This window comes from Salmo salar, chromosome 09, assembly GCF_965601325.2.
Source record: "Salmo salar chromosome 09, fSalSal1, whole genome shotgun sequence".
NCBI lineage: Eukaryota > Metazoa > Chordata > Actinopteri > Salmoniformes > Salmonidae > Salmo > Salmo salar.
The window spans coordinates 5693757-5708060 of NC_138299.1; the positions used below are offsets into that span (position 1 = coordinate 5693757).

The 14304-nt window shown below is 41.4% G+C and overlaps 1 protein-coding gene across 1 annotated transcript in view; it reads right to left on the reverse strand.

Moving 5' to 3' along the window:
* LOC106610598 (ALK tyrosine kinase receptor) overlaps positions 1-14304 on the reverse strand; it is a 173489-nt gene that overhangs the window by 118652 nt on the left and 40533 nt on the right. The window contains exons 5-7 of the mRNA XM_082955608.1: positions 12865-13037; positions 11307-11401; positions 2388-2522 (exon numbers count right to left, since the gene is read on the reverse strand). Coding sequence (XP_082811734.1) covers positions 2388-2522; positions 11307-11401; positions 12865-13037 — 403 coding nt within the window. The remainder of the gene's footprint in view (positions 1-2387; positions 2523-11306; positions 11402-12864; positions 13038-14304) is intronic.

Genomic DNA, 14304 nt, shown 5'->3' on the forward strand with positions numbered 1-14304 from the left:
TCAAAACTATGAAATAACACATATGGAATCAGGTAGTAACCAAAAAAGTGTTAAATAAATCAAAATATATACTGCTCAAAAAAATAAAGGGAACACTTAAACAACACAATGTAACTCCAAGTCAATCACACTTCTGTGAAATCAAACTGTCCACTTAGGAAGCAACACTGATTGACAATAAATTTCACATGCTGTTGTGCAAATGGAATAGACAACAGGTGGAAATTATACGCAATTAGCAAGACACCCCCAATAAAGGAGTGGTTCTGCAGGTGGGGACCACAGACCACTTCTCAGTTCCTATGCTTCCTGGCTGATGTTTGGGTCACTTTTGAATGCTGGCGGTGCTTTCACTCTAGTGGTAGCATGAAACTGAGTCTACAACCCACACAATTGGCTCAGGTAGTGCAGCTCATCCAGGATGGCACATCAATGCGAGCTGTGGCAAGAAGGTTTGCTGTGTCTGTCAGCGTAGTGTCCAGAGCATGGAGGCGCTACCAGGAGACAGGCCAGTACATCAGGAGACGTGGAGGAGGCCGTAGGAGGGCAACAACCCAGCAGCAGGACCGCTACCTCCGCCTTTGTGCAAGGAGGAGCACTGCCAGAGCCCTGCAAAATGACCTCCAGCAGGCCACAAATGTGCATGTGTCTGCTCAAACGGTCAGAAACAGACTCCATGAAGGTGGTATGAGGGCCCGACGTCCACAGGTGGGGGTTGTGCTTACAGCCCAACACCGTGCAGGACGTTTGGCATTTGCCAGAGAACACCACTGGCGCCCTGTGCTCTTCACAGATGAAAACAGGTTCACATTGAGCACATGTGACAGACGTGACAGTCTGGAGACGCCGTGGAGAACATTCTGCTGAATGCAACATCCTCCACCATGACCGGTTTGGCGGTGGGTCAGTCATGGTGTGGGGTGGCATTTCTTTGGGGGGACGCACAGCCCTCCATGTGCTCGCCAGAGGTAGCCTGACTGCCATTAGGTACCGAGATGAGATCCTCAGACCCCTTGTGAGACCATATGCTGGTTCCTCCTAATGCAAGACAATGCTGGACCTCATGTGGCTGGAGTGTGTCAGCAGTTCCTGCAAGAGGAAGGCATTGATGCTATGGACTGGCCCGCCCGTTCCCCAGACCTGAATCCAATTGAGCACATCTGGGACATCATGTCTCGCTCCATCCACCAACGCCACGTTGCACCACAGACTGTCCAGGAGTTGGCGGATGCTTTAGTCCAGGTCTGGGAGGAGATCCCTCAGGAGACCATCCGCCACCTCATCAGGAGCATGCCCAGGCGTTGTAGGGAGGTCATACAGGCACGTGGAGGCCACACACACCACTGAGCCTCATTTTGACTTGTTTTAAGGACATTACATCAAAGTTGGATCAGCCTGTAGTGTGGTTTTCCACTTTAATTTTGAGTGTGACTCCAAATCCAGACCTCCATGGGTTGATAAATTGGATTTCCATTGATTATTTTTGTGTGATTTTGTTGTCAGCACATTCAACTATGTAAAGAAAAAAGTATTTAATAAGATTATTTATTTCATTCAGATCTAGGATGTGTTGTTTAAGTGTTCCCTTTATTTTTTTAGCAGTATATATTGATTTGTTTTACACTTTTTTGGTTACTACATGATTCCATATGTTATTTCATAGTTTTGATGTATTCACTATTATTCTGCAATGTAGAAAATAGTCAAATTAAAGAAGGACCCTTGAATGAGTAGGTTTGTCCAAACTTTTGACAGGAACTGTAAGTCTCGAAGATAAACCAACGAGACAAAATACATGATTACCTTGATTATACTCCTGGAAAACGTCAATCATTGTTGCGTGCTGTGTAAAATTTCTCTAGTTCTCTAAAAGGAGCCAATTCCAGCTTACAGTGTTAGTTTATGCAGTAGAGGTTGGAAGAATCTAAGGTGGAAAATGTCAACTCGGTGAAACGAGCTACATTGACATTCTCTGGAGGCAAATTGGAGTGTTTAGCACTTCAAAACCGTCTGTCCTGCTCCATTTGATCCATAAATGAGACCTACCGTTACACACGTAGTTATGGATGAATCCGGTAGGTGGCACACTTACTTTGTTTGAGGTAAAGCACTGTGCCTTTTCATAATATGTGTGGAGTGAGTGTCAATAGACTGCCTGGGTAACTGTGTGTGGGTGTGTGTGTGTTAGGTTGTGTGTTAGTGTGCGTGTCACGAGAGGAGAATGGAGAGAGGGTCTTTATGTGTGGGAGTGGAAAACATTGTTCAAACTTGAGATTCAGAGATAAAAATGTATAATTTTCCCTCTCAGACTGCCTTTTCTGTATATTACAAATACAGCGCCTATGCCTGAGACACTCACAACTGTACGACAACAGATGGACACTTACAGTCAGTTGGAGTAGGAAGGTCTGACAATGTTCTTGAGTTTCCATTGGACGGGGTGGTTGTTTTAATGTTCTGATTGTTTGGTTTCAATGGCAGTTTAGTGGTGTCGGTTACCGTTGGAGGAAATTCACCATTGGCTGAGGAGAGAAACAGACAAATAACAAATTAGTGACATTCTTTGCTTACCATACCTTTGCACAGTTCTCTTAATTTCCAAACAGTTGGAGATAAGCAGGGTTGTGTTCATTAGGAACCACAAACCGAAGAAAACAAACTGAGACAGATGGGGACTACCTGTACTTGTCCAATAAGAAACGCTCATTTTCATTTCCGTTGTTAAACATTTTAAACATTTGTAGTTTTGTGCCCTAATGAACATGGCCCAGGTTTAAGCTTGGTGAATACTTGGCTGGATAACCCCAATCTGATCTGAAGTTGCATGGCGTTGGTTTGTCCAATAGGGGGCACTCTTACCTCAAGACCAATAGAGTTGGATATAGTGGTGGTGGTGGGAAAGGTTGGGGGTGCTTAAATCCAACTCCTTCCCATCTTCCTCCATCCCTAGGTGGGTAAGTACATTGGATCCGGGGCTTTCATACCACCAGCTCAACCCAATAAAGCATATGGACAGACCAACCACCTCAACCTACTCCAAGGCCTTAGATCATAAAGCTCACAAGTGCCTTGATCTTTTCCCCCTCAATTTCTAACCTAGAAATACATCTCCCAGGTAAAAGGGATGTTGATTAGGTATTGCTACTCTGGACATTAAGTACTAGACTTTGCCAAGACTGTGAATTGGGCCTGTGAGGAGGGGTATGATGATATGGGACTGCATAATGAACTTCTGGTTAAAACCCACACAGACTAGGGTGCAGTGGGAAAAAGAATAACACTCTTTCCAATAATCAGCTGCAAGGGCCAGGTATAAATCCCAGTCCCTGATTGGTCTGTTCCCCAATCAGCAGCAGAGAAAAGGCAAGGTAGAAATAGCCAATCTGATTGTAAGAGGTTTGACGTTCCTCAAGAAATTATACAACGAACCAACCGTACAAAAAAGGTTAAAAAAAACGTATGATTATTGAGTCACTATCAAAATGCTGATATAGTGATTGCAATTTCATGGTATTGTTACCAGCAGTGGAAACCAATGTGGTTAATAGTGTTCTAAACCATTGAAATTCTCCATTAAAAAAGTTTGAGGAATAGCTCTCAAGAACACAATGTCAGTGTCGGTTGTGCGACTGCATCAGACTATTGTCGGAATCCTTGTCATATCCACGTGAGATCCATTCAAATGTTAATAGCCAAGTTATATCATACCTGCCTCTGTCACTCACATGTGAACATACTCTTTGAGCAACTGTGACATTTTGTCCATTAAAGGGACTGTGACCTATCTGTCGGATGTCTATATTAGAATTTCATGAGCATTCCATCTGGAATTTCTCACAAATCCAATAATTAAAGCCACAAAATGTTTGACCATGATCAGAAATGAAAAAAACTAAGTTAGTAGACCAATGTACTGTAACTTGTCTGAGTAAAAGACAAGTCAAATTAAATAACATTTCATTTTTCACATGCGCCGAATACAATAGGTGTAGACCTTACCGTGAAATGCTTACTTACAAGCCCTTAACCAACAATACAGTTTTATGAAATATAATTGTAAAGCAAAAAAAATATACAACTCCAATTTAAGAATATTTACTAAATTAACTAAAGTAAAAAATAAAAGAGCAACAATAAACAAACAATAACTAAGCTATATACAGGGGGTACGTACCAAGTCAATGTGCGGGGCTACAGGTTAGTCGAGGTTATTGAGGTAATATGTACATGTAGGGTAAAGTGACTATGCATAGATAATAAACAGCGAGTAGCAGCACTGCCTGCTCCTGGATGGCGGGAGGCTTGGCCCCAGTGATGTACTGGGCCATATGCACTCTGGTGCACATTATCTGTACAAACTGATTTGTCTTTATCTTACAGAAATTACTGGCAATTTACTTAGAAATTGCATGGTAAAATGACAATTACACAAGAATGACTTGTTTATTTATTTGGAATTCATTAAATCAAGCAGCATTAGGTAACATTTAGTTACCAATTCTGTAAAATAACTAGCGGGATATCCATTGATAGCACATCATCCCCTAGTACTGTAAAAAATCATACCAATGGTGTTCTACCATCCAGCAGGACACAGAGGTCAAGTCTATGATCACCACACCACCGGAGCGTGGAGAGTCTATTACATTTTATTGATCTCCATTACCCACAACCCCCAGCCTTATTTCGCCCCGCCTCTGCTGCAATCACAAACCTCTGTAACCACTATTCACTGAGTGTACAAACATTAAGGGCACCTGCTCTTTCCATGACATAGACTGACCAGGTGAAAGCTATGATCCCTTATTGATGTCACTTGTTAAATCCACTTCAATTAGTGAAGAAATGCAACGCGCTGGTGTGTCAAGAATGGTCCACCACACAAAGGACACCCAGCAAACTTGCTACCTTGTCCCGGATCTGTTAGCCACCGTGCTTCTATAGCTGCATTGCTTGCTCGTTGGGGTTTTAGGCTGGCTTTCTGTATAAACACTTTGTGACAACTGCTGTAAAAAGGACTTAATAAATAAACTTAATTAATTGTCCTTCAAGATACCAGTGTCCATAGTCATCAACTAACCAATGGGTTATAGTATACTGCTAAAAAGGGTGCTTTGCAGGTCTAGATAGAGCCTTTTGCAGGGCCATATATGAAGCTAGCCCTAGAACCCTTTTTGGTTCTATATCACACCTTTTCTTCTAGCAGTGAAGCCACTGCTAGAGTAGTGGGCATTTTGTTCTATATTAAATGTCTTGCAGAGTTAAAAACTGGAACGAGCTTATGATATCAAAACATTTTCTGCTTTGGCTCAAGATGGTCAATCAGTTGTCTTTTAAAATGAAGAATTAAGTAGGGCTGGCCCTTTCTTCCAACATAATGCCACTAATTTAGACAACTTCCTTTAAAGTTGGTCCTTTGTATTACTTACCACCGAGCAGCTACTGAAAGAACAGCGCCTTTCTGTTCCAGATACATAATCTATCCATCTCTGGAAAATACATAGAGGACTCTGTTTGGGACTAGCTCATCTGAATATCAAGTTGAGAGCCAACTGCATGTTTCTTAATTATGATGACAGGCCACATTTGTTCCCCGCATCATGCCGGCTTGCCAGCTCTTGCCGGCTCGCCAAAAAGACAGATAATCCCCTTTTCCTCCATGTATCGTTCCACAGGCATTATGGGACATTGTAAAAAAAATGGCTAACTTTCATCTCTGTCTCTTTAATAATCTCCTAAAAAACCCTCCCCCCTCGGTTCCCCCGACCTGGCTCTGCCATCACTACCTCCTCGAGCTGAACTGCTCTCGTTCATCATAATATGGCAAGGGCCTCCCGCCATGGCTGTGTGCGGTACGTACTGCTTCAAGTACAGTACATGCATTTCGGTCTTAGCCATGCACTGACTATAGAATTACACTCAAGACACATCCATTTTGATTGTCAGGTCAACACAAACAGTTACTATGTTGTCAATATTACTAAAAAGATTATCTAAAATGTAGATTTTATGCTTAATTATTGGCCTCGTTTTGTTTTGCCTTGGTCATTAAGAGATGCAGCGGCCATGACCGAAGCCAAACAAAGTCTTGAGGGGTGGCTTAATGTGAGTGTGTCTTGTGTTTGTGTGTTTGCACGTGGCAAGCGTTTGGGCATTCACTCTGTCAAAACAGTACACAGTTACAGTCACACACCCTTTTAGATAACTTGAAACAGCTTAACTAGGTCTTGTGTCTTGAAGTCACCTAGGCAAGCTAGTGTTAGACAACTTCTTTTGCCAATTACCCTCGTGTGGGACTGTGGCAAAGTTGGTTTGACATTGGATAGCCTATCCCTGGGGCTAGTAAGAGACTGTCAACAAATTACACAATGTAAATGGGACAATATATATTTTAGTTGTCTCATTAAAAGCGTTCAATGTTTGTATATGAAATTTCACAATTTAAAAGCAGTTTGAGGTTTTTAAGTAATTGAAATGTCAAGCTATTGACCTTTTAAAATACACTACTTGACCAAAGTATGTGGACACCTGCTTGTTGAAAATCTCATTCCAAAATCATGGACATCAAAATGGAGATGATCCCCCTTTGCTGCTATAACAGCCTCCACTCTTCTGGAAAGGCTTTCCACTAGATGTTGGAACATTGCTGCGGGACTTGCTTCCATTCAGCCACAAGAGCTTTAGTAAGATCAGGCACTGATGTTGGCCGATTAGGCCTGGCTTGCAGTTGGTGTTAAATTTAATCTCAAAGGTATTCGATGGGGTTGAGGGCAGGGCTTTGTGGAGGCCAGTCAAGTTCTTCCATATCGATCTCGACAAACCATTTCTGTATGGACCGTTCTCTGTGCACGGGGGCATTGGCATTCTGAAACAGGCATTCTGGAACAGGAAAGGGCCTTCCCCAAACTCTTACCACAAAGTTGGAAGCACAGAATCGTCTAGAATGTCATTGTATGCTGTAGAGTTAAAACCTGTTGGGGCTAGGGGGCAGTATTTGCACGGCCAGATAAAAAACGTACCCGATTTAAACTGGTTACTACTCTTGCCCAGAAACGAGAATATGCATATATTCATATCTGTAGCCTCTTTATCGAAAATACAGGATCTCTGCTGTAACGTGACATTTTCTAAGGCTTTCATTGGCTCTCAGAAGGCGCCAGAACGTTTTGGAGAGTGGTAGGGGTTTTGGAGAGTGGTACTTCTGAGAACAATGACACTGGATCGCGCGTGCATGTGATGACTCCATTTTCTTATTTCAGTGTTTGAACGGATACAACGGTCTCCCGGTTGGAATATTATCGCTATTTTACGAGAAAAATCGCATAAAAATTGATTTTAAACAGCGTTTGACATGCTTCGAAGTAATTTTTTTGTCACGAAACGCACCGGCTCGTCACCCTTCGGATAGTGTCTTGAACGCACGAACAAAACGGAGGTATTTGAATATAACTATGGATTATTTGGAACCAAAACAACATTGGTTGTTGAAGTAGAAGTCCTGGGAGTGCATTCTGACGAAGAACAGCAAAGGTAATCAAATTTTTCTTATAGTAAATCTGAGTTTGGTGAGTGCCAAACTTGGTGGGTGTCAAAATAGCTAGCCATGATGGCCGGGCTATCTACTCAGAATATTGCAAAATGTGCTTTCACCGAAAAGCTATTTTAAAATCGAACACCGCAATTGCATAAAGGAGTTCTGTATCTATAATTCTTAAAATATATATTTTTTTTTTTGTCAACGTTTATCGTGAATAATTTAGTAAATTCACCGGAAGTTTTCAGTGGGTATGCTAGTTCTGAACAAAACATGCTAATGTAAAAAGCAGTTTTTTTATATAAATATGAACTTGATTGAACAAAACATGCATGTATTGTATAACATAATGTCCTAGGAGTGTCATCTGATGAAGATCATCAAAGGTTAGTGCTGCATTTAGCTGTGGTGTTGGTTTTTGTGACATAAATGCTAGCTTGAAAAATGGGTGTGTGATTATTTCTGGTTGGGTAGTCTCCTGACATAATCTAATGTTTTGCTTTCGTTGTAAAGCCTTTTTGAAATCGGACAATGTGGTTAGATAAAGGAGAGTCTTGTCTTTAAAATGGTGTAAAATAGTCATATGTTTGAAAAATTGAACTTTTTGCATTTTTGAGGTATTTGTAATTTGCGCCACTCTATACCATTGGATATTGGTGAGGCGTTCTGCTAGTGGAACGTCTGTCCCTAACAGGTTAGAATGTGAAACGTCAGAATAATAGTAGAGAGAATGATTTATTTCAGCTTTTATTTCTTTCATCACATTCACAGTGGGTCAGAAGTTTACATACACTCAATTAGTATTTGGTAGCATTAAATTGTTTAACTTGGGTCAAACGTTTCGGGTAGCCTTCCACAAGCTTCCCACAATAAGTTAAGTGCATTTTGGCCCATTTCTCCTGACAGAGCTGGTGTAACTGAATCAGGTTTGTAGGCCTCCTTGCTCGCTCACGCTTTTTCATTTTTTATAGGGTGGAGGTCAGGGCTTTGTGATGGCCACTCCAATACCTTGACTTTGTTGTCCTTAAGCCATTTTGCCACAACTTTGGAAGTATGCTTGGGGTCATTGTCCATTTGGAAAACCCATTTGTGATCAAGCTTTAACTTCCTGACTGATGTCTTGAGATGTTAAATATCTACATAATTGTCCAGCCTCATGATGCCATCTATTTTGTGAAGTGCACCAGTCCCTCCTGCAGCAACACATCCCCACAACATGATGCTGCCACCCCCGTGCTTCACGGTTGGGATGGTGTTCTTCAGCTTGCAAACATCCCCCTTTTTCCTCCAAACATAACGATGGTCATTATGACCAAACAGTTCTATTTTTGTTTCATCAGACCAGAGGACATTTCTCCAAAAAGTACGATCTTTTGTCCCCATGTGAAGTTGCAAACCGTCGTCGGGCAGTGCCTTCTTCCTTGCTGAGCGGCCTTTCAGGTTATGTCGATATAGGACTCGTTTTACTGTGAAATAGATACCACTGGGACTCAGTGGGCATACTCTGGAGCAGTGTAAAGCTGCAGGCCAGGGCAATGGCAACCTGACCTAAACCCACCGGAGACTGCTGGGGCGAAGCTTGATTTGCCACAATCTAACAAATGTCAGGAGAACATTCTGAGGAGATTTTTTATAAAACCTAAAGAAATAAGATTTTGTTATCAAAACATTCTTTGAATGTTATCATCCCAATGTTAGCTAAAACCCTAACTATAACTTAATGGGAATCTTAGTTAATGTTCTGGGAATATTCCCGGTTTGTTGGGTGACAACCTCACTGAGCATTGAATTCAAAGTAAGCAGAGGAAGCAGTGAAACGATCCCCCAGATCCACCTAATTTTGTCTCTGTCTGTAAATGAGTTTAGTCGGTTAAATCCCACCTGTTTTGCCTTAATGACTGTGTCTTCCTGTCTGTCTTCCAAGCGGCAACAGCTTCAGAGCTCCCCAGCTTGCTTTTCTGGGCACAGTCACAGATTATCCATTTTATTGACCAGATACTCAAGTGGCCACACTAACAATGAAAATACATTTCTTAAAATTGGAAGGTAGTCAGGAGGAGGCAAGATCAGGTGGGACCAGTTCAAACAGGTACTTCAGAGGGAGAGAGTGAGGGATATACAGGATATTTTCTGCTGATTAGAGACGTGAGTGTCGTGTGTTGCTGTTTCTCTGCTGGTATAACATCTCAATTACCACATGGATAAAGCGGGAAAGGTCAGCCAAGTCTTGACCTTTAAGAATATATACACACACACACACACACACACACACACACACACACACACACGACACACACACACACACACACACACACACACACCACACACACACACACACACACACACACACACACACACACACACAGTACCAGTCAAAAGTTTGGACACACCAACTCGTTCAAGGGTTTTTCTCAGTTTTTACTATTTTCTACATTATAGAATAAGAGTGAAGACATCAAAACTATGAAATAACACATATGGAATCATGTAGTAACCAAAGAAGTGTTTAACAAATCAATAAATATTTTCAAAGTCACCACCTTGATGAAAACCTTGCACACTCTTGGCATTCTCTCAACCAGCTTCATAAGGCAGTCACCTGGAATGCATTTAAATTAATAGGTGTGCCTTGTTAAAAGTTAATTTGTGGAATTTCTTTACTTCTTAACAATGCGTTTGAGCCAATCAGTTGTGTCGTGACAAGGTAGGGGTGGTATACAGAAGTTAGCCCTATTTGGTCTTCTGATCTGGTTTAAGCATTGTTGTGGACTTAGAACATTAAAGTTTGTTGTGTTTCTATTTCTAATGTGTGATTTTGAGAGTGAAAACCTAACAAAAATGGGGAAAATCCGAAACCTGGAAACCTTTTTTTATTATGGCAAATAAATGTATTGGCTGGTAAAAATTCTGAGTGGCTGGTAGATTCTTTCATCTACCTGCCACAGTGGCTGGTGGACTATTTTTAGGCCCTGTTCAAAAACGACCTCATTAGCTATCAAGCTGGTTACTTTATCAGTGTATCTAAACATTTGGGGGCACAGAAAGAAATTAAAAAGGGATAGCTTCTTTAGAAGATCAATGATCATAGCAATGAATGAATGACTGATTTCTTGCATGTTGTCACTCACAAACCTGACACTCTTAAAGAGTGTACAATGTTCTTATGCACGACACAGTGCCTGGACACAGCCTTTAGCCGTGGTATATTGGCCCGAGGTGCCTTATTGCTATTATAAACTGGTTACCAAAGTAATTAGAGCAGTAAAAATAAATGTTTTGTCGTACCTGTGGTACCCGTAGCATTCAGGGATCGAACCACCCAGTTTCTAATCATTTTTAGAGCACGTGTGCTTCAAAAATAGATAGAATTAATTTAGGCCAAATATGCTATATCTCAATCAATTAAACAATTATTGCTCCTGGATAACTTTTTTTAAGTTTGGAGCACCAGTGGTACCAATGAAAATGTTTAATTTAGAACCTTGACTACAATTGAAAAATTGAAACGGGCCAAAAATGTTTAAGTGTTTAAGAGAGTTGGGCCGGTAACCAAAGGGTTGGAGTTACGAATCCCATGCTGACTAGGTGAAAGTTGCTCGGGATAAGAGTGTCTGCAAAAATGATGTAAACATTTAAAATGACTTTCTAATTTATTTTTCATGTTTGACATTGTAAATAAGAATCTGTTCTTAAATCATTTCAAGGGTTAAATTGTCTACTACTATTGGACAGTCTGAAATTGTTGTTTACAACCCTAAACAACAATACTTACAGGCCAGGAAGCAGTCCATACTGAAGGAGATGTTATCCAGACAAATCGCTGATCCTGAACCTGATCCATTGTCTGTACTGAACTGGAGCCAGAACCTGAGGAGAAACACAATCTGATCTCACTCAGCTCTAGTATGAGATGAAGATGAAGCATGCCTGCCCCCAATGCAGATTCAAGTCTAGGACAAGATAAAGATAGAGTATGTTTAATGAGTGTAGATATCCTTGCAAAAAGTTTATTGAGCGTAATGATATCCCTGTCTTATCCTTCTCATCCTCGACTCAAGTTTTCTACTGGAATTAGTACATAAAGGAGTTCAAATAGGACATAACTAAAATATTCTACTAGCACAACTACATATTTCAAAACTAACATTGTTGATCACAATTATTTTTCTGCCAGTACTAGAACATGTCATAAAGACCTCATGTAGAGAATGAGTGACTTCTGCCCTTACTATAGTGTTCTATTAGAAATGGCAAATAGACAGAACACTGATGCATGACCTCAAAGACCACAGTTTACATTACTTTAATTAAGACTTCATGGTCGAAATGTGTCCATTGTGACTCCTGATTGAGAATACATCTAAGTAATATTTAATGTGGAAGTGTTGGTCGTCTTTTTCATAGTACCCAAAAGGTTGAAAAAGTAACTCCTAACTTAACTCTTAACTTGGCCCTCATCTACTTCCATACTGCCCTTCACAGTCCAACAACATGGGTTGCTACTACAACCTAACCTTTATCCACTGACTTCCCTATTCCTCTGCCAATATTTCAGAGATCCAGACCAAAGGTCATACCTCGAGTCCGGGCGAGTTCATTAGACGTAAGGACACGCATTTTAATTAAGAACGTGGGCAGAACAAACTCCATAAAACCGGGAATAAAAATATAATAACTCTCTGAGGATTGGGATTAGCCCCGGCTCCGACGATAGAGTGCTCAATCAAGCACACAGAGATGAAACAAGTCGTACAGCTTTTTTATTTTATTCATTTCAGCTCCTCACAGTGAATAACTGAAAAATCAAGTGCCATAACTAATTGGAGGAAAAGGCAGATGAGTGGAGGCCTCTGTATAGATTTTCACTTCATTGTTTGTTTGTTTTTAAACAAGTGATACAGTGAGCGATAAGGTGAATATGGAATTCACCGTACAAGGCAAGTGGACCTATTGGGATTCATTACATTTGCAGGGTGAAAGGGAGGGCTATCTTAAAATGGAATGTAAATGTTGAAAATCTGCATTTGGAAGGAAGAACTGAAGAAAAAAGCTATTCATTACTGTGTCTTTGGACCTGAGAGGCTATATGTATTTCCTTTCATCCCAAAAGAATACACAAAGCACATGCATCTCTGTGGTTTGCAGGTTCTTTTATGTTTTGACATGGTGCATGTTTCAAATGTAGTACGATTCTATAATCTCACCATCTAATGACGCAGTGCCCCATTTTGACCCTGTTAAATATTATTACACTTCACTTTATTTGCCTAAGGCTGGGATTGGCCAAATCACTTGTCTCTCTGTCAATGGACCAAATTGATCCGCCGTACCAGTCAACAAGTCCGTAGAGAGGAACGATAATGCGTCTCCAGCCTTTCTTTGTCTTGGGCTCGTTGGCAGAGTACCACAGTCTGCGCTGCTCCTCTGGTCGTGTGCTGTTTTCCACCAGCCACAAAGACAGTGCCCCTCTCTGGCCACCTCCAGAACACATCAAGAAACGTACCTGTTGGGGAGATCAAAAAAGTATGATGAGTCAGAATAGGACTTGACTGAGACACACATTAACATCTCAAATAATTTGTTTGAACGCATCAGATGGTGATGCTATACTGTCAGAATTACTAGTTTAGAAGCAGTGTACGCACATCCAGTTACTTGCAGTTGCAGGGTACATCATGAAGATAAACACCTGCACTCTGTTGAATGTTCCCCAGTGTTATTAAATGCAACATTGTAACCTGAAATGTCTTCATCCAGCCAAACATTCAGGAAGACACTTGGGTATGAAAAAATGGAACTAGATAAAACTGCAGGAGCAGTGTGCGGGTGTTGGTCTTTATTTCATGAAAGTTACGCCTGCAGATTCATCAATTGTCTCAGCTGTACACTTTGCTGTACAAAGTTCCCGATTCATATTGCTTATATTCTTCTCAAACGAACTGCACAACATTCCACCTGTCTAAATGCTATCTTTCTGTCTCTCCAGTATGCACAGGTGACGAATATGGTTTCCCTCCGATAAAATGTGTAACTATATTTTCAATGATGTAGTACGAGGTATTCTATCGCAGTGTACCATCTCCCTCACTCAATAATCATTGATCCAGATTTCACCTTTGTGAAACTGTGAGAAGTTCCCCGACATCAAGATTATAGAAGTCAAACAGTGTTTGCCGGGCATTACTTCGAGGTGGACATGATCTGCAACTAATAACCAAGCCAATCTACTCTTGAGATTGGGTCCTGCGTCAGACAGAACAGACAGGCAGGTACCGTACATTGGACAGCTCAGGGTCGTGTAAGGGGAGAGATTGAGGTGCTAATCTGGAATCATGGCTAATCTTTGGGCCCTTGCCAAGGAACCACTGACTGCGGCTAGCTGGGCTGTAGCCGTGCCGCGAGCACAGTTCAGGACTGATATCCCCATCTCTGTTTATCTTTCTATCTCTTCCTCTTCCTCTCGCTCTCTCTCTCTAGTCGTGCTTATCCACACACTCCTCTCTCTCTCCTGTTCACTCTCTCTCCCCAGCATTCCATTTTCAACAGACCTTCCCCCACCTCCCAAATACACAATGGGGTGCCCTAATATTCATTCATTCATGTTGTTTGTGCTCCACACCATACTAAATACCTCTAAATATGATATCGGCCCACTTGCCAGACACCTTCTATGAAGAGGCAGGTGTTTACAACCATAGCCGTGGACTCACCCTGTCTAGACCTGACTGACAACCCCGCTGGTCGCAGACTGACCAATAAGGCACGAATAA